At 40.6% G+C, this 24591-nt stretch overlaps 1 protein-coding gene across 2 annotated transcripts in view; it reads left to right on the top strand.

The window, feature by feature from the left end:
• Positions 1-24098, top strand: part of LOC145457216 (uncharacterized) — a 53376-nt gene extending 29278 nt beyond the window's left edge. For both annotated transcript variants that reach the window (XM_080335409.1, XM_080335402.1), the window contains exon 5: positions 23140-24098. In XM_080335409.1, coding sequence (XP_080191535.1) covers positions 23140-23962 — 823 coding nt within the window. In that variant the 3' untranslated portion in view covers positions 23963-24098. The remainder of the gene's footprint in view (positions 1-23139) is intronic.
• The last annotated feature ends 493 nt before the right edge of the window (positions 24099-24591 follow it).

Genomic DNA, 24591 nt, shown 5'->3' with positions numbered 1-24591 from the left:
CACTTACACCTAGGAATTTATATCTTGAGATATTAGAAATTCGCTTCGGGCAGCCGTATTTATTGACTAAAAAAATGTATTTGCTTGCCACTTTTCCCAGCACCGATTGTGTAGCATGGATCCAATAATCTCGGTTAGTAACCATATGGAGCATTTACTCGCTAACCATACCCCATGCATAGATATTACCAACCTAATGCTGAAATCTGCCTCCGACTGCATAAGCGCCAAGCAACACAATAACCGTGCCGTAATGTATGCCGTCATTGTTTGACTATCCTGAAACTTACTGCAAAGTTAGATAACACAACCAAGATGTACCATACCGAATTTCGTCATCCATCTCGCTGGTAGAGCGTGAAATAACGTGACGCTCGCGAGTGTTGCATCTACGGCAGTGATGAGCATCGGACGGACTCGGATGGCATTCGGACCGGATATTAGACGATTTTGTGGCAGTCGGATAGGACTCGGATATTATCACAAATATTTTTTCGGATATTGTCGGATAGTTGTAACTTTTGATAGGATATTTCCGGATAGTTGTAACCTTATGTGAGATTTGATTACAGGCCTATAGAAAGAAGTCATCAATTCAATAACCAAATACAGACAGCTGACACCTTGCGATATGACTGGTAGCAGTCTAAAAATGTTTGTCAAGAGTCCAAGATAATATAGATCAACTATTGCCACTACCATTCTAACCATTCAAGAATAGACAATACTATAAGATCAGCCATGTTATCAGATTTATTAGCTAAAACACATAAAGTATACCATACTTGCCGGTCTAACGATATATAATATGTGAACTGATAAAAGATGGTATGATTGGACATGAGCTCGCCTGAAATGGTTATCATCAGTACGGTATTCTCGCAGAGCAGTGTCTGAACTTCGCAAAATTGAAGGTATAGTTTCAACATCTGTCACAAAACTGCGTTTGCTTCTCGCCTTCACATGTAGTTTTTTAACCCATTGCTGATGAATGTCACAATAGGGCATACAATTTCTAGAATCCTCAAATTGTTGTTGTGGCAGTCTTCTGTAGATTAATATAGCGGTAAGTCAAATCCCTCTTTGCGTACTTTGCGATACCCTTTCGATCAACACTATACAGCGGTGCTTGTGCTATGGCACAATCTTTGGCTACCATGAGTCTTTCAGCAGTTCATGATCATAACGGAATATATCCTGATGACGTTCAACAATGTAATAACTCCATTCTGTGAGAAGGTATTCCCAGTGTGGACTTGGACTTCTTGTCAGCTTGGCACATCGAGTTAATAGCTATTCACACACTTGCAGCCCGGTCAACCAAATAAGAATATGCATACAAACATGTACAAGTAACTTTCTGGAGTCAGATAATTATATAGAAAATTATGTAGGAAGATATATAGATAAAATGTATGATAATTAATATAATGATGCCTTGACGATACAGCAGCCTAGCAGCCTCTTTGAAATCATTCAAGATACATGCATATCATACTAAGGCACACTAATAACATATAACCAGAGGTGGTCAAAGTAGTCAAGAAAGCTACTCAAGTAGAAGTAGAAGTAGCGACGAAAAAATCTACTCAAGTACTAGTAGAAGTACTTCTTCCATGAGCAACCTAAAACTACTTGAAGTAGAAGTAGAGTTGACTGACTTTAAAAGTACTCAAGTAAGTAAGTAGTTGTGAAAACGATCCTAATTCGTTCACATGGATTGTAAAAAGGTGCAAATTGAGCTATGCGAAAGGTGACGACGAGCTTGATTCATATTGATGCATACCAGCAGGTCTCCAATTTTTGACAGCATATAAGCATTCGCCCACATCATGGGATGAAAATGATAGTATTGATATGGAAATGCGATACTAATTCTCTGTTTACTCAAACACCACGTTTTAGAAAATATCATGGTACTGCACAGTGCGCACTCCCCCATATTATAAGGCCTGTAGTTTAGTCGAAGAGCAATATGGAGATGTTGTGTTGGATACGGTGTAAACACTTTGTGCGATTAGTAAACGTTTAAAAAATATGGTGGTCCGTAAGCTATATAGTGTAGCTTTATTTCTGGAAATTGAAGACATTACACTTGTTTTTATACTTCAACATGTACGTTATCCAGACAAAAGAACTGATATAAATTAGAAATCAAAATATATGGTATTGAAAGTGAACTATAAATCTAAAAACGGAACATGTATTTAATGTCTTTAGTCCAGAAAATTTCGAAGGTTGGTATGCTAAAACAGCTCTAAAACTAAAAAAAGTCAGAGTCAACTATTCCAGATTAGGACACGCCATGGACAGCTTGATTACAATATGATTAGTAAATGCTAGATTGCGAAACATCAGTTTCAAACGTTATGATAAGCCATATATACTGTAATGAAATACTTGATATGGCGAAGGGCGACAATGCGGTGTGAAATAAACCACGCCAACCCGCTACCTAAATTATATTCACCGATACCTTCGTGAAATCATACTGGTCACTTCGCATTCACTGCGCGCGAAGCGCGACGAAAATTCTGGGCTTAACTCAACTTTTATTAAAATTGAATGTCGATACTCCGTGAAAACAGCCCCGAAATTTCTCAGGCTATCTTCCTGATTGGAGGATTAAACTACTTCTACTTGACAAACTGGAAATAGCGAAAAGTAAGTAAGTAGATCATAAAATATTATGAAGTAGAAGTAGAAGTAGTGAAATTCAGATCTACTTGAGTAAGTACCAGAAGTAGAGGAAAACTACTTGAGTACTTCGAAAAAGTATAAGTACTTCGTTACTGACCACCTCTGCATATAACAAGGCTATAAAATCCAAAATTCCTATATACCGTTACAACGAAAGCAAACCTACTCAACTGTCCTGCTTACTCTTCCCTTTCTTCAGCTGCTATATTTTCTCCAATATGATTGACGGAATCAATCATCCAGAACCACTGAGCCATACAAGAAAAAGCTGTTAGTTTTTTTGTCAAGCAATGGTCTGTTTAAGTAAATTTGATTTCAGTGGAAGAATTGTGAAAAAAGACTTTGGCGTGATTATGGTGCTTTTCCATATGATTTCAACGAGAGACCATGTAAACAGTTTGAAAGTCAACGCCAAGGAGTGTTGATCAGTACGTTAGTGATGCGTCATATCTCTTGAGTGGAGCTCCTTCAACTAGCGCATAATGTGCATTGCATTATTTGAAGACCTTGAATGTTGTCCAACTCCTCGTCTGAGTGTCGATTTGAGCTATGATTCCGTACTGTCGGAGTTTCGTTTCTCAATTATAATGGATTGAAGAAAGTCGACGTCTTGAGAGATAGCACAGCCAGAGTGGAGTGTAGAGCGATTGCATCCGGATTTATGGGACACTGGCTCTGCTGAATGCTATAATTTCTATGTTCAAGTGAAACACCACACGTTATCAAGTGGTACAATGAACCTTACAAACCATATCCAAAAGGCCAAGGATACAGCACAGTTGAAGATGAGTTTCTTCTCGTCCAATAAACAAGTCGGCAAGACAACTACTAACCAGCTACTGGAGAGGAAATTTGGACAGATTGTGGGACATTCAGGAATCAGGATGGTGCTATTATTCACATTTTGTGTGACACGACTATAAGCGTCATGCTCGAAGCTTTGAACTGATTGACCAAAGGTATTATAAGCATCAGCAAGTTGCTACTAAACAGGCCTTCACGCCTTCCAGCACTTGTGGGCAAAATGTGGCTTATCTGCATCTAATATTGACCATCTCCCAATTGTGAAATTCCATGGTCACAACTTGCTACTATTACTTCTTGATATATATTGGGTGATATGGTTAAATGCCTGATTGTTACATATGGCCATGGCCTAATAATCTTTGTCATTTTACATTTGATCGAGATACCACTTTCATTCGCACACTTACTTCAAATTAGTAGCGTTGTTTCTTTGCGTTAACTTTCCTATTAATGAAATGCCAATTTTTGTTCATTCCATAGATACAATTCGTGATCTTCTAGTGCAGAACTGTAACTAAGCTCAGCTGTACAATTGATATTCTGCGATATCATTATTCGATAAGGATTTTTCGGATTATTGTAGGAGATTTCTGGATAAATTTGGATAGTTGGATGAGATTATCCGGAGTCGGACGGATAGTTCCGCAGACACCAAAACTGTCGGACGGATTCGGATTCTCAAAATCCAACATCCGCTCATCACTGATCTACGGTTTAACCTAGTTATCTATAGTTTTACCAGCGTGTACTCAAAGGTGGTGTGGCCACTCGAAAAATCACGTGACCGTCACGCCCTGATACCTTTCATGACTTTGGTATTGTCGATCCGTCTGCAGCACTAATTAAAGGCAGAGTCGCTATTGGTCTTTGTTGATATTGACTGTGTTCCATTTGAAGGTCGGTGACAGGATTTAGTATGGTATATTTTGTTGCTGTCATCTAGTACTGTACCAAGTTAAAAGGCTGTGACTCAATGATTAACGTAGTAATTTTGCTGTCAAAGTCGAGTATTTGGTGGATGAGCGCACACTGATATATTGCCGACTTTGATAAAGGAATCACCATGCTAATCATTGCGTGACTATCCTGAAACTTACTGCAAAGCTAGATAACACAACCAAGATGTACCATACCGAATTTCGTCATCCATCTCGGTATAGAACACTTTCAAAATTCACATAAACCTATATTAAATTTCTTTTATGTGCACGTAGACCCTGGATACTCGACTTTGATGACGCACTTACTAATGTAATTAGTGAGTCATAGCCTTCAAACTTGGTACAGTGTTACATTCCCTCATCAAGGTATATAATACGAAAATTTGTTATCCATCGCCGTATAAAATTCATTCAAATTGTACACTTATCAATACCGGCTTTTGCGAATTCACAGTAAGATGTTTCATCTCAGACGGCCATGCTGTTGATTTGAATCTTGAAGTTCTAGCTGGTGTGAAACAAAACTGCATCGTGATTTCCCTATAACTAAAAAAAGAATTAGTGTATTAATAATTTTTCAAATTAAGAAGCTTCTCGGACCCCCTGAAATTGCTTTGGGAATCCTCAAGGGTCCTTGGACCCCCGGCTGGGAGCCACTGGCCTAGGCTATTTGAAAAAAAGTACATGAAGAAAAATTGTTACTTTTGCTCGTGTATTTTTAACTACGTCAAAATGAGCATCAAATTCAATATCCAATTTGATTTGCGCAACACGACCGATTCCTCACGGGTCAGATGTCACAATTTCATTGCCTTCAAAAGTTTTACCAACTGTTGGATAAGATTCTCTCAGTGAAGAGTCTTTGTTCGAAGAATGTTCTCAGCATGAGTGTGATGGCGATCAGCAGCTATATAAAGTTGAAGCAAGCTGAACTAAATAACTTTGTCATAAATTTAAATTCGCCAAATGAATCTGCTCTTGTTGTACGTTCCGAATTTAAAGTCAAACATATAATACGTTGCACTGATACCCCCTTTGCTTGCTATATGCATCGTGATAGTGAGTACACACGGTTCTTCGCATCCGAATCCTCTTTAGTCTATTGTGTCGATGTTCAAGGTCTCATAGAGACATTGAGAGCTCTAAATTGTCGCACAATACGAATTAATGTGCTTCGCTGTAGATGGTAGCCTAGCCGGTACATGTGGCATCAAGGGGTATTACAAGAATTGAAACTGTTGAATTCAAATTTGGTGCTCTTCAACCTTATTCGTCGTGGTACACCTTTTTAACATTTACTCGAAACTCGTACTCCCCTGACCACATAACTCACTGATTCCGTGTATAGTAAGCTTAATGCAGGGATTTTCCAACTCCTTGCTTAGGTCCCATATATAGCATACGGCCGTATCCCGACGGAGAGTCGTCATGGCATATCTGGACGTCATATACTCTCCATGTTCATGTTAAATTGTCTTTCGGGGACCTTTGCACCGCAGAGAGCCCTTGTGGTGTTCTGCACCAACACTGATTTCTTGAGATATATCTTGCCCATAACAATTTGACATTGTTGCAGCAAAACACAGGCTTACTATCTCATCACCCAAATCGCTAGCATAAATGTTAGGAAAGAGCAACTGGAGCTCGTAGCGCGTAAAAATTTTTCAATCTGGAAAATTAATTTCGTCGATAATATTGGTTGTTTCATAGATTACTGTCAAATATTTATCCAATATTAGTCCACGGGATCAGACGACCGATGGAGCCTATTGAGGGAGGGAGTGTCTTCAAAAACTTCGGGAAGAAAATTAATTATGATGCATCATCCGCTTTTTAATAATCACTTTGTTCAATGTTGTTTATTTTGACCTTCCATCAGGACTGTAGGCATAGTCGAAATATGTATTAGATTCGGCCAATTCGGTACGAGAAAAACCTTCATTTGTAAAACACACACGATTCCGAATTGGTATTTATTGGGTGCATCATTTTCCTCTGCGGTTCACATTTGTATTATGGGACTCAGATTACACACAATATTAAAAAAGATCTAAGTCATCCTTAATCGCACCAAGATTGAAAACGAAAAAAAAAATCTCGAAGATTTGGGAGCCAATTCGTTAATTCGTGCATCTGGTACAATCCAGAACACCCCATCTGAGTGGTACACCCTTTTACGATTTTGGTACACCCTAGGGTGTACAACAACCCCGGTTGAAGAGCCCTGAACTATAGTACTCATTAATATGCTACTGGTTTAACTGTCTAGCCATAACTACAAGACATCCTTGTTTTATGTGCGAATAGGAGAGTAGATATCTGGGTTACCATATTTTTGAACCACAAATTCCGGACGCTCTTTAGCGCCCACTAGCGGACTTCAAAATGACGTCGCACCAGCAAAGCTCTGTCAATCGACTAGAGAGGGTCACTCTCCGGTTCATGAGTATGTGGCAGTGTTGGGATCAAGTCACTACCTTCGAGTCACGAGTCATTTCGAGTCATTGCACATTTTGACTCGAGTCAAGTCAAGTCAATCGATTTTTGGAGGTGACTCGAGTCAAGTCAATTCACTCGAACTTTAGAGGTGACTCGAGTCAAGTCGAGTCAAGTCAAGTCAAGTCACGTCACGAGTCAAGTCACATTTCAAGTCAAGTTGCCTATTCGAAATATGGGGCATGCTTACGTAACTGCATTTTGTTAGCTGTCTCAAATACAGATTGAGTGGTTATTGATTCTGAGCCGATGAATCGCTCTCATATGCGTAGAAATGCTAAACTACGTAAGTAATTGCATAGCCTCAGTTTATAGTTACCAGCCAAAATATAGAAACGAATTGATAAAATGCAATACATTACCCATTTACAAATTGATATAATACAATTCTAGCCTGTGCCAATGGTTGAGGACTATATAAACTATCTTCGAATTCAATTTCAATAAAACATGAGGTTTGATCAAGGTATGATAGCAGAGAACAGAAATATGCATTTTGCTATTAAATTACTTTACTATACCAGTTTGCGACACCGAAAGCTGTAAGCTTCAATTACTTCGTTAGCGGTCAATTTATTGCGAGAGAACAATTGAGGCTCAGTAAAAGACACGATCAATGAATGATTGGTCGCTCTCACAGGTTACAACAGCGTTTCGCGAACAATCCGACCACATGTAAGGCACAGTGATTTTTATCGATATCGATTGCTTTATGACTCGAAATTGAATTTGAATTGAATTTTGCTTCGACTCACGAGTCAATCCACATTTCTGATACGCCGAGTCAAGTCAAGTCCAGTAATTCTAGCAAAGTGACTCGAGTCAAGTCAAGTCATACGAAAAAGGTGACTCGAGTCTGACTCGAGTCAAGTCATGAGTCGAGTCATCCTAACACTGGTATGTGGTTGTGTAGTTTTAAGTTGTAACCAGGGCCGAAGCCACATTTTTTTCAGCGGCCTCCCGCTCAAATGAACACTGATCTTGAGCCGACTGTAGGGTAATCGATGCAACTTAGGTAAATTATTTGAATGAATTATGTCAATAATTTGTTCTTCCTTATATTACTATACAAGGTCAGAGTTGATATTTTTGCGGCATATACACCGACTCGTGATATATACAATATACATAACCTACATACGCTCTGTGCATATGCATATCATGAGTGCATGATGTGCATATGCCGCAGGACAAGGAAGTTGCAGATATAGCCTTGTACACGGCTTTCTAAGTCTTGCACCACCCCTCCATGCTATCCCAATGGGCCAAGCGGAGAAGTCATGGATATCAATTTTACTAATCAGGTCTTTGGTCTGACCCGGCCGGAGACCGAACGCACGACCTACCGATCAAGAAGCCGGACGCTTCACCATTACGATATCTTGTCGGTTTACGCTATCTTGTCGCTATCTTGTACATTGTTAAGTCATGTTCAAGCGGCATAAACCGACTCTATGAGTATACCGTTATCTTGTAACTGCGATTACAATTAGACTGATTTCTGTAACTGAATGTTATCTTTATTTATTTTTGATCGCAGTTTTTGCGAGGGTGGTAGTATCCATATTAAAACCAATGTATGTGTTACTAAATCGCGCGCAGCGCGAAGAAAAATTTCATGTAGCATTAATCTGTTCAAAAATAACATTGTTTCTGTTGATTTAGCAAAAAATAATGAGCTTACTTCAAAATTCCGGACATTTAGGCATATTTTAGAAATTCCTCCCGGACGCAGCTTTAACAGTGAAATTCCGGACATGTCCGGGAAATTCCGGACGTATGGCAACCCTAAGATATCATAAGTGGCCGATGACTCAGCAGATGAGGTGGTATCTTACACCAAGGTTTTAAATGCTTCAGAGCCAGCTCTTATCGATCGACAGATCCAATGTTGTATTACCACCCTTATATATTGAACTGGATCTCATGAAAAAAAATGAGAACTCCTATCAAATATAGTGTACTTTCTAATTACATTCATGAAAAGTTTCCTTACTTGATATAATACAATAGAGCAGTGGTTCGCAACCTTTTTCTCAGTAGTATAGGTTTGGGGGATATGGGTACATTCAAACTTTTTTAATAAAGAAACCAACTTCTCTAATATGATGAAAAAACAAAGGTTAACGGACTTACGCATTTTGCAGAAATGCCGAGGCTGCTTCCCCGCGTGACTGATTGCTGCAAGCGGTCTGATCGATAAATTATGTGGCTGACTGGGCAGATTTCCAATTTAAATGAGTTTGATGTAATTACACATCTAGCGTCATTTTCGAGGCTGAAAAATAGCGTGACTCGCTATTGGATGATGAGTGGATTGGTAAATTGCCCTGTCTGTTGATTTCAAAACTCGGATGACCTATCGTGTCGCGATTTCCGGTTCAATTGAGTACGGCTGCTATCTGCGTGTAAACAAAACTGGTTTGCGGCTAATAAAGTTTTATTATCAGGTGAATATTCTCAAGGTTATTGTAATTTTATGGTATACGTATACCGATCGAATATTTCTGGATCTCTATGGTGTGTACTCCGACGAAACGGAAAAGTTCCCCCGGCATGACCCGGCGTGTAATCTAAGGTTGGTTGATCCATTTTTTTTTAATGTGATGCGGTGAGGGAAAATTTGCACATTGAACATCACATCTGTGTAGTGAACGCTCCTCTTGATCGGTATATGGAAGCCTATGCTCTATCTCAAGTGTGCGGTCAACGATTTAAATTCACGCTTGACGTTTGAGCTGACATACTCTGGTCCGGAGCTTTGCTGTAATTTTTCACGTATGAAGATCCAATCCTTCTGGATCTCTACGGTGTGAAACGGAAAAGTTCGCCTGGCGTGACTCGGCGTGTAATGGCGGGTTGATTGACTGAGGGGTATATTATGACAACTTATGCCATGTTTCAAGGTTGTCAAGGACGTCAATGTCACATGAATCAATGTAAAGTCCCGCTTGATTGAATTGTCATTCTTCGAAGGGGGTGAGGAACGGTTTGCTGTTTTCAAGGGCTACATCCAAAACTACTACCGTAACCCGCTGTCAGTCAGGCGCCGACACTAGCGGATGTAAAGATTTTGTATTATGAAACCATCTTGCTCCGGTTTATATTTTAAAACTCAACTGGCGTAGGATTTCTCTTGGATCTCTCGATCACTGATTTCCGGCTCAATCGAGTGTGACTGCAAGCTATCTGTGTGGTGCACGGGTTATCAAATCAAACTCGTTTGTGTCATTGACTCCACATTGACATGGCCGTTCGCAGACAGTTTTGAATAACTGTATGGGATTCGATTGAAAACGGCTTTATTACAAGCAAGCTGAGATAAATTCATTGTTCTTGCTACTTGCTAGCCACCATTTTCAAGCGGTTGTTGACGACGTCCAAAACTACTAAGCAGTTTAGGATAGTAGATGGCGAGTGTGCAAGGAGTGAGCCTGGCAAGTGATGCCTATGAATCAGCCGTGATCGATCAAGTGTGTTGCGATGATGTCAATCGGGGTTCAAAATACTCGTTTGGATCAATTACATCAAAGTAATCAGTTTTCTCCTAAGTCGTGACTTTTCCATCGATGTGGTTCCTGCATCGAGAACTACGATACTCGATTCCATTATACGCCGACCAATCGGGGCTCGTATACTATACAAATGAGCATGAATATCGGTAAGGAGTAGGCCTACAACGCATTGGATGATTTTTATTGGATTACATTTGTATTCACGCTTATCCTGACCCAAATTTTTCAAAATTTTACTTGCTACTCGCGAAATAATTGCGCTGGCAAGTGAGGGCCATGAATCAGTCGTGATCGATCGAGTGTGATAAGATGACGTCAGTCGGGGTTTAAAATACCTGTTTGGAATAATTACCTCAATGTATTCATTTTCTTCCGACTCGTGACTCTTGCATCGATGTGTTTCCTGTATCGAGAACTACGATACTCGATTCCATTGTACGCGGACGTATCGGGAACGTTCTTTCCGTTTCGTAGGATACTGATGGACTGACTTAGTGTCGCTGAAACACGAGTTTGAGAATATTTGCCGGTAAAATTGAGTGAAAAAACTAGAGTTATTAGAGCCTGTGTATGAAGAAAATACGTGACCCATTTTTTAAATAGGTATGTTGTCTGTTTCAAGAACACAAGAAATGGAAGTATATCAACAGTTTGATGTTAAAGAAAATATAATCCATGACGCAGAGTGAATAATGACTTCACCCGCTGTGTCGAAATACCGTAGTGGTCGATTCCGCAGCTACAACACCAATGGGTTGCCAGTTCGAGTCTGACTGAGTTCGACTACAGAATTCCCAGTGGCGGCTCGTCCTATGGGGCAACTGGGGCATTGCTCCCCCCCTAAAATTATGTTCAATAACAATTCTTATCCATTTATAGACGCACAGCAATCTATATATACAGAAATCACAGCGAAAATCGTATTCTTCTAGTCCTTTCGCTTGTAAATACCCATATATAGCGAAGTCTCTGCGAAAATCGAATCTCTTCCGTGATTTCGCTTTGCGCATGCCTAGCCGGGGCATGCCCCGGTAGCGCTCATAACAAGCTTTCACTGTCTATTCTCTCAAAGCCGCGCACAATAAAGAAAAAGTGATTTACTTTCTCCTATTCATAAAATTACCGAGCAGGTGGGGCAACATAGCCTGGTTGCCCTTAAGGTGTGATGTAACAATCGTATTTATATCTGAACTCGGTTACCGTCATATGCGTTTAGTCGACCTTTGCTGGTATAGGTCGATTTTGATGATGTTTAACACCATGATAATTCTTGAAACTTGGTATGTCATGTCGTGATGGTGGTATTCAACACTGTCCCAAGTTTCAGGGTTTCTACTTAAAGTTTAGGGTAGCAATTCCGTTTCCGAAGTTGAGTGTTTGCTGATCCGTCATATATCGCAAACAGGTTTTACTCAAAAGCCGGTATTGGTATCCATTGATTTTGACGATGTTTCATACCGAGATCGGTCATGTCAAGTTTCAAGTTTGTCAATGAGCTATGTTAGTGGTAATTTCGTTTCCTAAGTCGAGTGAGAGCTGACTCGTCATTTATCGCAAACATATTTTACGCAAAGCCGGTATTAGTCTCGATTGATTTTAAAGATGCTCCTTACCTAGATCCGTCATGAGCTTTGGCATGGTATGTCTTGATTTTAGTATCGAACGCTGTGCCGAGTCTCAAGGTTGGCATTCAATGATTGGGGCAGCAATTTCGTTATCAATGTCGAGTATGGTAGAGATGTGCGCTGGTCTTACACTTAGCCTACCAAACGCATTGCGGATTTCAAGCAAAAGCTGCTGTATCTGTGTTAACGCTAACTGTGTTCCATACTGAGATAGGTGATGAGATGATGATATCATGAAACCGTTCACTATCATCCTCGGTTTGCATTCAAATATTTACTTTTATTTTATATTCTCCAATGTCAATTTCACCGTGAAGTTGAGGCCGTCAGGCCATTTGCTTACCATTACAACCCCTGTCAAGCGTGATAGCTTTTTCGTTTTCGATGGCGGCTAACAGCTGATCGCTTGATCAGCCTATTCCTCAGTAAATTTTACGCAAAATTCGGTGTTGGTCTGTTCGTATTAATTTTGACAGTGTACCATACCGAAAACGGTCATCAGGCCACTTCTCGATGATTTCATGTAACAGTGTACCAAGTTTCATCCTCGTATTTATTCGGTAATATATTTTGCAAAGGCGATTTTGCAGCAGACATATAGACACTAGGACCAGTGATTCCCAAGTGCGGCCCCAGATAGCCTTCTTGCGGCCTCCGAAATATATTGAGAAATGGATTTATTACAAAAAATAAAATTAAAATTTATAAAATACTCTTGCTTGGCTTGGCCTCTGTAGTTTTTAATTATAGAATTGCAGGAAAGTTGTGAGTATAGACTGCTAACGTTACGTCACTGCTGTTTCAATGCAATGTGGTGCCCTAACTTTCCAGTTGAACGAGCAGTAGCTATTGATATAAATAGGTATTGATAACTTTCGAAACCGAAGGAAAATCCTGAAAACCTGGTAAATTTTCCCACTTCGTGGTCGCCTGACCAAAAAAGAAAAAGAGGCTCAACACCCGGAAAATGCAGTTTTTCTTTCACGGTAACAGGTGGTTGACTGAAAAAAAAGGTCAACTTTCCGGTCCAGCTCCAAAAATAGCCGCAGTAGCGTTCATACAGTGCTGACTTAATGTATATCAGTCGAATTTGGCCCTTATATATAACCAAAATCCTCAAAAAAGAAGACATTTGGGCGTCCTCAGAGGACACAAAAAGAGGACAAATCATCTTAAAAGAGGTCGTATGGCACCGCTATAATAACTAGATGTGCAACACGTGACTCATGGCTGAATACGTCGAGATGCATATTGCATACTGCTTATAAGCTATAGCTTGCTAAAAGCAGCATAATAATTAGTCATATAGTCAGGGCGGTAACTGCCGCAGCCCAAACCCCCGAATTGAGGAGGGCCGAGCTCGAACGGGCGCCTAAAATTATTTCGTGAATTAGCATAAATAATAGAGTATTTTTTGACAATTTATGCAACTTTGGTTATTGGGTACTCTTCCCCAAGAAAAAATACGCAAGATTCATAGAAATGGGCATATTAGCGTTGGCCATGACCGCACCACAACGCACCAAGACATAAAGTTTTAGGCCATATAACATGTGACTTCAAGAAGTGTGTCAGAACGATCGGGAGCGAGAAAGCCTTGGCCGTAAAGGACTGCATTTAGGCTGACCAAAAACTTCGAAATACGATTAACTTCTTTAAATATACGAAAAAAATTAAGGTTTAATTGTCCATATAGGCGCCTGAATGACTGGCGCCGAATGTTCTTGTCTTGGCAGTCTGAACCTCACAAGACAAACACCATCCCGCAGAAAAGAAAATTATATGCCAGTGAGGAAATACCAATCTGAAATCGCGTGATCTTTCAGTTTAGTAGGTTAGGGCAATTCTACATTTTTTGATATTGCAGACAGGAGGTCACGAAATAACATCATGTAAAGAAGTCATTCCTAGGGGTTCGTTCACACGTCCGAATATGTTTAATTTTACGGGGTCTGCAGTTTCAAAGACACCTCTCACTCTGCTCTACTGGTAAATCTGATTACGTGGGCAAAGAGGACAACCATGCAATTCCCGATCTTATTTACCAATTTTATCATGAATTATCGACATATTCGCGCGTAGTGTTGTCTCACTAAACGGGACAACTATAATTTCGTGACAAAGGCGAACAACGTGATGCGTGGTCAGTTTATCACCCCATGGGAGCCCGGGGTCCTGAAGAAGTGCTACTACGTTCCTGCCAACGGGTATACCCCCGGAGATGTTTAATCCCTATTGAGGGGGCCTTTACCTTTTCAAACACACCTCACTCAGCTCTACCGGTAAATCAGATTACATGAACAGAGACAGGATGAAAACTGATAGCAATACATGCAATTCCTGATCATATTGACCGATTCAGTCATGAAACTAAAGAACTTTCTCGCGCTTCGCGCCTTTAGGCGAGAAAAGCTGATTCACACAACCGACACCCAATGCCGCAGATAAGTAGCGATAAACAGTTTTGAAATCTGGCCAGGGCAATAAAACTACTCCGATATAACCATGATGACTGTTTGGTTCCGTTTCATAGCCGTAGTATTCGTGCGGCCCCGACCGTACTCCGAAATTCTAAATTTGGCCCTCACATCGAAAAAGTTTGGGAACCACTGCTATAGACTGTAAGCCGTATGTGACGTGTGACAGTCTCCAGCCTCAAGGCCAAAATTTCCTATGCTGTACCGGGACCGAATTTCCGAGGCTGCTATCCGTAGTTCTTCAGAATTATGTTTTGGATTCAATATGACATGTCCAATCTATGAGATAAAAATTGCGTATGTGTCCGAACTCGTTGACCTTTCCAGGGCTTACGCAATCTCTCGAGTTATATTAATTTCCATTTCCGCAGATAATTAGTCAGGTATAGTGCGAACATGAACCGTGCCGAATCTTTATTCCGTACGCCGTTTACGAACTTACCCCACTTCAAGTCACAGCTCACCTGCAGACCTCTCGCGGCACATACGTTAAAATCACTGTCGTTGGGAAGTTCGTGTTACTGTACCACCAAGTTATTTGTTTACGTTGGAAAACGCCATTGTGACGTCATCTTGATAAAAAGTCGCTTGCAGCCCTTGCCCCACCACCCGATATTGTCACGAGCCGCCACTGAGAATTCCTAACCAAGTGTTGGAGGTTTATGTGGGCTCCTATTTTTCAAATAATCCATGTAAGCGGTGTCTTCAAGAAGCTCAGAAGTGAGCCGTGCTACAAGTCGGCGGCTACGGAACACAAATAAATGACTATAATTATCCTGTTGTAAATGACCGTAGTAGTCTACAAGCAACGTGAATATCAAAAAAAATGAAACAAACTCTACCCGCCATGATATCAACTCCAGCAGGATATATTTTCAATATATTTAGATATGTAAATTTCATTCCTAATATTTTCAATACTGACCTTAACGCAGTGAGTTTTTACAAATGAACCATCTTTTAGGGCGGCAATAATACGAGATTCGTCGTTATCGGCTAACGTTCTTTCGGGCGATTTTGTGTATAGAAATGTGAATATTGATTACAACGGTGCGATCTCGGACGGTTCACCGTGGTAAACAATCATTCATATCAGGAAACAATCATGTGCAATCTGAAAATATAGTCGAACATTCGTACCTGCTACAATACCAGGCAGAAAGCGGTATTGGACAGGACATTGCGATGAAGCGAGGATCGACATGCATCGTACAAAGACATAGCCATGGTCACACACACAGAGACACACACACACACACACATACTACAATACTAGTAACATTACCGGACCACAAACTAACATTTCGATCTAGCCTTCCGTCCCATGTCACCTCATTTTTTCGATTGCCTTTCATATTATATGCTTTAGTTTTCATTCGCTGTGTATTCCTCTTCTGCACTTTGCCTATGCCAACGTGGGTGTCCGATTTCAAAGACTACTCCAACTCGTTTCGACACCTTCCTATCTTTCATTGTATCGCAGTTTTGTAGTATTTTGAAAGTATGAAAATATAATTAAACTGACACTAAATTGTCTCAAGAACAGCTGCAATACGGTAACGTTTGAGGTGTATATATTTGCGATATTTTATTGTGTGTGATACAGAACCCATCACGGTTGATTCATTGGCATCACTTGCCAGCGAAATTATTTGGCCAGTAGCATGTAAATTCCACAAATCCAGGTCCGGATAAACGTAAATCCAAAAGTAATCCCGTAAAGATCCTTCAATGCGTTGCTTTTTCATCCAAATTCACCCTCATTTGTATCTTATACGAGTCTCGCTCCTTGCACACCATCTACTGTCCTAAACTGCTAAGTAGTTTTGGACGTCGTCAACAACCGCTTGAAAATGACGGCTAGCAAGTAGCAAGAACAATGGATTTATCTCAGCTTGTTTGTAATAAAGCCGTTTTCAATCGAATCCCATATAGTTATCCAAAACTGTCTGCGTACGGTCATGTCAATGTGGAGTCAATAACACAAACGAGTTTGATTTGATAACCCGTGCATCACACAGATAGCTTGCAGTCACACTCGATTGAACCGGAAATCATTGATCGAGAGATCCAAGAGAAATCATACGCCAGTTGAGTTTTAACATATAAACCGGAGCAAGATGGTTTCGTAATATCAAATCTTCACATCCGCTCGTCTCTGCGCCTGACTGACAGCGGGTTACGGTAGTAATTTTGGATGTAGCCCTTAAAAACAGCAAACCGTTCCCCACTCCCTTCGAAGAACAACAATTCAACCAATCGGGACTTTACATCGATTCATGTGACATTGACGAACTTGACGACCTTGAAACATGGCATAAGTAGTCATTATATTTACCCCTAAGTCAAACAATTCGCCATTACACGCCGAGTCACGCCAAGCGAACTTTTCCGTTTCGTCGGGTTACACACCATAAAGATCCAGAAAGATTCGATCTTCATACGTGAAAAATTACAGCAAAGATCCGGACCAGAATATGTCAGCTCAAACGTCAAGCTTGAATTTATATCGTTTCGTGTGGCCCAACGCCTTGACCGCACACTTGAGATAGAGCATAGGCTCCGATATACGGATTAAGAGGAGCGTTCACTTCACAGATGTGATGTTCAATGGGCAAATATTCCCTCACCTTATCACATTCAAGAAATATTGGATCAACCAACCCACGATTGGGATTACACGCCGAGTCATGCCGGGAGGACTTTTCCGTTTCGTCGGAGTACACTCCATAGAGATTACAGCAAAGAATACAATAACCTTGAAAATATTCGCCTGATAATAAAACTTTATTCACTGCAAACCAGTTTTGATTACACGAAGGTAGCAGCCGTACTCAATTGAACCGGAAATCGCGACACGATAGGTCAGTCGAGTTTTGAAAACAACAGACAGGACAATTTACCAATCCACTCATCGTCCAATAGCGAGCAGAGTTGGACCAATTACATTATTTCAGTTCAATTACAATTACAATCACAATTACTTTCATGCATGTTTCAATTACATTACAATTACAATTAGCCTACTCCATGCTAAAAATATCAAATTACAATTACAATTACTCCTTGCATGCTTCAATTATATTACAATTACAATTACAATTGCTGCTGTTGAACATGTAATTGAATCATCATAAATTCAACCGTGCTCCTTGACAACCGTAGCGTCGTAATAAACAACAATTCAAGTATTCATGTTTCATTCATGATACGCAAATACCCGTTTATTAATGAAAAGAAAAAACGTTTTCGAACTATTCCAGTATGCAGTATGTCGTTGAAAAAGTATTATAATATATGCCCATGTTGGATTTGCGTATATAATATATAATTAAAGAAATAATATTATTTTTATCGAGGGACGTAGGAATTAGGATGAGGAGTAAAAACAAAACCGTGCTTTGTCAGATAAGACGTTATATAATATCCAGTGGTATGGTTAGTTAGCCAGACGAAGTAACGATGCAGCATCGTGATCTGAAATCGTATTGTAGATTGCCAACCCACGGATAGATTTGCAAGAAGTGAGTCACGGGTGAATGCACCGACAAACGTACTGCAGAGCCGGCTAAAAGCAGCAAACTTTGTAGTCCTAGAGCTGGCGATCCAAGCGTCCAAATTGGATGCATCTGGTCTTCATCGTAAGCTATTGATGCACTAATTCCAAAAATACAAATTAAAATCTCGTCAGGGCAATGAAACTGCTCCAAAATAGCCGTTTAAGGCCGACTGTTCCGAAGAGTGAGAGCGCCGCAGCAGCATGACCACAACAATGACCAATTACGCCCAGCGATTGTTCAGAACAATGCCGATTCCCAGACTTTCACGACTATTTTGGGATGGTACCATTGCCTGGAAATATACTTTTATTGCGGAATCAGTGCGACACTAGCTTTCGATTAGGACCATACATATCAAATTTCGACGCTTGGATCGCCAGCTATGGGACTATCAATTCTGCTGCTTTTAGTCGGCTCAGCAGTTCGCTTCTCGGCGTATTCAATCGTGAGTCACGTGTTGCGAATCCATCCGTTGGTTAGTAATCTAATAATTGTATACAATGGCAGCCGAGGCCAGCATAGCGGTAAAAATAAAAAACTTCGCCCGCAAGGGCGCAGTCAAGGGCTTCCGCGAATGGATCCACCAAATTCCTTGTCGACATTTAAAGAGAATGCATTATAAGCAGGGCATGGTACGGTATGGTATGGAACGGCAATTTTCCATACTCCATACTTGCCTTACTCTCTCCATACCATACTTGCAATTTTCCATACCATACCAACATTCTTCCATACCATACGTGATACATATTCCATACTTTCAAATACTTCAATATCATACGTATAGTACCTTTTCTAGCACCCATATTATTGATATTTCGGAAGTCATTTTTGCTCAAACTAGCCATGATGCGAATCTAATTCCTGGTGATAGTTTTACAGAGTCTGTTTTGGTGAGGTCTAGTTCACGGTGGTGAGGTGCCATGAACGTCTACCCTGCAGCTTTCGCGAGCAAAATCAGATAGTCAGCAGATTGTTATCTAGGACAGTCCATAAAAGGGACGGGTAACATACGGCCCGCGTGCCAAATGCGGCCCGCGACGAGATTTTGTCCGGTTCGCGGACAGTTTCCCCTCTTACATGATAATGTGGCCCGGGGCCCCAGTCTGCCGAGATTCCACACTTGCCTAAACATCAAATTTTAGTGACTGTATGTTATTATATAGGTGTGCGCACTGCGCAGCGTGCGAGAATGGAGCTTACGCGTAAGTTCGTCGAATCGAGAAGACTTGCATTATCGGCATTTACGATGTACTCAACCCTAATGAATTGAAATCTTGGTAAATTTTGGGTACTGGGCTTATCAAACGCTTTGAAATCTTAATTAAGGATTGCACCGAGATTTAGTTGATCAGAGCTAAGCAGACATGGCGGCGCCTGTATGACAATGCTGTTCTCAAATCCACATTGTATTCTCATTATCGGCGAGAAATGGCTCTGAAGTGACATATTGTTGTCGATAAAATATATTCATTAAAAACGATTTATTCCTTGTATATATGCGCGAATAATGTATCCATTCAGCAATCCGGCCCGCAAAGTACTTAATTGTCCTATATCCGGCCCGCTAACTGGAGAAGTTGCCCGCCCCTGTTCCGTACATTGGCATGAGATACATGCAAGTTTGAAGTAAATACTCGCCAAATAATCTATAATATAGGCGCACCCATAAAATATCCCCTCCCAGCTGCAGGCGATCAATACTGCAGCGATCTGCGTGATTATTAGTACAGTATTTGGTTGAGGTTAGCGTGGCCAGAATTTCAAACTATATCCACCCCACTCCCTGATCTATAATCCTAATATGAGATCGTTTGAAATGTGACCAATAAGACATCTCGCTATGTAAATAGTATAAATGTGCGGACAATATTTCAGAAGAAATGTAATTATCAATCACATTGAGCAGTGGTGGCCCTACGAACGGGGGGCCCTGGGCGAGACTTACCGGGGGGGGGGGGGCTATTAGTATCTATCCGTAACTTCCGGGGGGCTACGCCCCCCGACCCCCCTTCCGCATCGGTTATTATTATCTATCTCTCACCACCGCAAAGGTTGGTCCAGGTGCTGGATTCGGCCATGTCTATTTTGCATCTGTGCAAGGATAGACTACATCAAAACTAAGTAATTCTACCGCATGCAGAGACGTGATGATTATCGGGATACGGGACTTTTCTAACAAATGCAGTGATTTGATGATGATTGACACACCTGTACGGAATCATATTCTTGCTTGGTGCACGGATTTCCATGTTTATTCGTCAGTCTCCTTGAAAAAAGTGCAAAATCCAAATAGGGGGCCCCTTCGACCACGGGGGGGGGGGGGGGCGGGCGACCGCCCGCCTCGCCCACCCCAATAGCCACCACTGGCATTGAGCAATTAGTACGTTGCATCTTTGATTGCTTGTAAGCTGTCGTCACTCAAGGAATGAGGTAGTTGGAGTTACACATTACCAATTATTGCGTCACACGATATACTTTGCTCGGAGACGTCGTGTCTAGACTCAGTAGAATATCGGATCAACATTACTGTTGTCATTATTGCATCACAAAATCATGTCATTCCAAGTGCTCCTAAAACAGTTGCACAAGCGTGTATTTTTTCCTACACAGCATTCAATAGTTCACGTTCACACATAACAAAAGCGATCGTATTCCATGAACAGCGATCAACGTACGCTTCATGAAGCTTGCACAGATCAGGATAAAATGTATAAAACACTTAAGTATGGAAGTATGGAAATGCCGTTCCATACCATAGATTAAAATCTTCTATTCCATACCATACTTGAATTGTTCCATATTCCATACCAAAATATCAATCCATACCATACCATACTTCCATACCATACCATACCATATCATACCATGCCCTGATTATAAGTAGGGCGATTTTTTTTTTGACATGTCAAAATTTTGTCAATATTGTAGCGTTAGGTCAAAATTTGTCAAAATTTTTCATGAAGTCAAAAAATTTTTGACGCCTGCATTTTGTTTGTATCGTAGATTTTGCACTGTCGGTGAACTTATAATTTGATATTTTACCGCTGTTAGCCTATTTTATAGGCCTACCGTTGTAAACGGCTAATCGTCTGCTCATCGTGAATCATAAACAGTCAAATAAAACAAATAATAGGTAGACATGGTGTTATGGTCAACGTACCGCAATATCCTAACTGAAGAAAGACTTCTAGTGCATTGCATCATTCTTATATTAAGAAGCGCATGATGAAAATTTGTGATGTAGACAACATTGTCAGAGTGAAGCAACACGGTGTGTCACCAGCACCAGCAGTGTACGTACAACTTGAGTGTTGTCAGCCAACAACTGCTGCTGTTGAGCGTCCTTGGCAAGCTTCTTAGTAAGGACGTGCACTTTCTACCCAAGAATGTAGGAAAGTATCTTTCGTTGTACGACAAAATATTTCCATCATTTCTACCATAATACATATTGTAACCACTGGAATTCTTCATAGGGCCAGATTTCGTTAAAATATTGTTTTTTTTTCATGTAAAAAGTTGCCTGTTTCTAAGCCAAAAACGCTTTTTCAGGCCAAACTACTTCGTTAGGACAGTCAGATCCAACCAGAAATGAAGATAAGTGGTACAGTTTTAACATTATGTGGGAAAACACCTCATTTGCATACGTTAGGTCAAAATTTGGTCAAAATTCAGTTTTTTTAGGTCAAAAAAAGTCAAAATTTGGATTTTTTATGTCGAAATTTTCTTTTTTTTAGGTAAAAAAAAAACGCCCTAAAAGTCAATTATTTCATGTTGTGCTTGTCAGGTCTCAATAGCAATTTAATGTAATTGAAATTGCAATTGAGCAAAATTTTTGTCAAATTTTAATTACAATTACACAAAATAAAAATGCTTCAATTTCAATTACATTACAATTATATTGAAAAATGTATTAATTACATTCAGCTCAATTAAAAATTACAATTGATCCAACTCTGATAGCGAGTCACGCTATTTTCCAGCCTCGAAAATGACGCTAGAAATATAATTAGATCAAACTCATTTACATCGGAAATCAGCCCAGTCAGCCACATAATTTATCGATCAGACCACTTGCAGCAATCCGACTTCCGAATTCCGATACCTAAGTGTCGTAGGTTTACCTAGGCTTCTCCTCGCCACCTCATCCGCGTCATCGGTGTCTCACAAAAGCCTAGAGGTGGGCCGTGCTATAAGTCGACAGTCACGGAAAATAAGAAGAATATCGGCCTGGTGTAAATGACCATAGTAGTCGACAAACACCATGAATACACCAAAACAAAAGCTTGCAGCAATCGGTCACGCGGGGAAGCACCCTCGGCATTTCTGCAAAATGCGCAAGTCCGGTATCCTTTGTTTCTTTATTATATTAGAGAAGTTCGTTGCTTTATTAAAATAGCTTGAATGCGCCCATATCCCCAAACCTATACTACTTTTGTTTTCATTCCCCACTTCAGATTTATTCCGAGTCTTCATTCCGCACTACCCAAAACTATTTGCTAGTTTAAACACACAAGACACACAACCACGCCAGTACGCAAGCCGATCGCGATAACTGCATCATAAAACTATTGCGAACCGATTCCAGTAACTCTCAAAATTGAGCGAAAAAGTTGTTTCAAGACATACTGGTCGGACTGGATGCGTTTGTGACGGCGTTATTGATTATCTAGTGGTCAAAATGTGTTTTTGTGAACAACACGCAATATAATTTTCGATACATACATTCCAGAGCAGTTGAATGGTAACGGTAATCTTGCATGTGTGTCCGTAAATATGTATACTATCCTGTATATAATGTTTAACAAATGCGTCTATTCCCAACCAAAAACCATTGAACTCCCGACCGGTTGGGAACCACTGATCTAAATCCTTATCTCCGACACAAGCAAATGCAGCATCGGCTCCGAACCAGCATTTTCCCAATGAAATGTGACTTTCTTAATATATTTTGAGCGTTGACATACAGTTGATAATACCAATTGCTCAGTCGATTAGATAAGACGTATATTTTTTAGGACTTGCCCAGAAGATACGTATGCAACGGACCAAGCCACAAAGCCTGCAACCACCTCTTTTACGCCAACAACAACATATTCTGAAGCCACCGCTGTTGCGTTTTCAAACACCGCTGTTTCGTCTGTAACCCCCTCATTTACGGCAAAAACAACAGATTCTACAACCACTACTGTTCCGTCTGCAACCGCCACTGATTCGTCTGCAACCGTCTCATTTACGCCGACTACAACAGATTATGAAACAACCACTGTTCCGTCTGCAACCACCACTGTTCCGCCTACAACCACCTTTGTTACGTCTTCAACGCCCTCACTTACGCCGACAACAACAGATTTTGAAACCACCACTGTCCCGTCTGCAGCCACCACTGTTCCGCCTACAACCACCTTTGTTACGTCTTCAACGCCCTCACTTACGCCGACAACAACAGATTCTGAAACCATCCCTGTTGCGTCTACAACCACCGCTGTTTCGTCTGCAACCCCCTCACTTACGCCGACAACAATAGATTCTGGAACCACCGCTGTCTCGTCTGCAACCCCTTCACTTACGCCGACAACAACAGATTCCGAAACCACCACTGTTCCATTTACAACCACCATGGATTCGTCTGCAACCTCCTCATTTAGGCCGACAACAACAGATTCTGAAACCACCACTGTTGCCTCCGTAGCCACCACTGATTCGTCTGCAACCCCCTCATTTCCGCCGACAAAAACAGATTCTGAAAGCACCACCTATCCGTTTGCAACCCCCTCATTTACGCCGACAACAACAGATTCTGAAACCACCACTGTTCCGTCTGCAACTACCACTAAATGAGTAGGTAGGCTACATGATACTGGAAGTTAACACACGTTGATGAAACTTTCCTCATTTGCATATTTAGCCGTTTGGAATTCACGCGAATTTGCTTACAGAGCGAAGTAATTTTGTAAATAGCAACAACATAACCATATTTCTGTTTGTTCCATATACACAGTATTTGTAGAACATGATATTTGAAGGTGGATAATTAAGGAAAGTTGGTGTCGTAAGGTAGCTTGTTTACTGCCGTAACTCCCTATCGCTATAATGTCATCTGTATACCTGTTCCAATTTTCAAGCCTATCACTGACGAGGTCGACGAATGGATATCGTTAGCCAAGTTGATCAAGGAGAACGAGCTCGACGTAGCGAATATGAGGTCACCGTAACATATACTGCTATTTGACAGACTTCAAATATAGCGTAAATTAATTATCATGAAACAAAAATTTAGTTGAGCCGATTTATTTGATATTTCCTATTCCATATACCTTGATAAAACATATTTCGGTATTGTTTTGTCTCAGGTATCGTTTAAAAATACTTTTTAAAGCTTTTTTATCTTCCCGCACCTCGTTTTTCAAGCGCCTTTTTTAACTGTGACGCCACAATCTATCAATCAGGTTTATTAATATTTTCATCGT

The sequence above is a fragment of the Botryllus schlosseri genome, chromosome 2 (genome assembly GCF_051294905.1).
Source record: "Botryllus schlosseri isolate E-star chromosome 2, Bs_hap1, whole genome shotgun sequence".
In the NCBI taxonomy this organism is placed as follows: Eukaryota; Metazoa; Chordata; class Ascidiacea; order Stolidobranchia; family Styelidae; genus Botryllus; species Botryllus schlosseri.
This window is presented reverse-complemented; position numbering and strand designations above follow the sequence as displayed.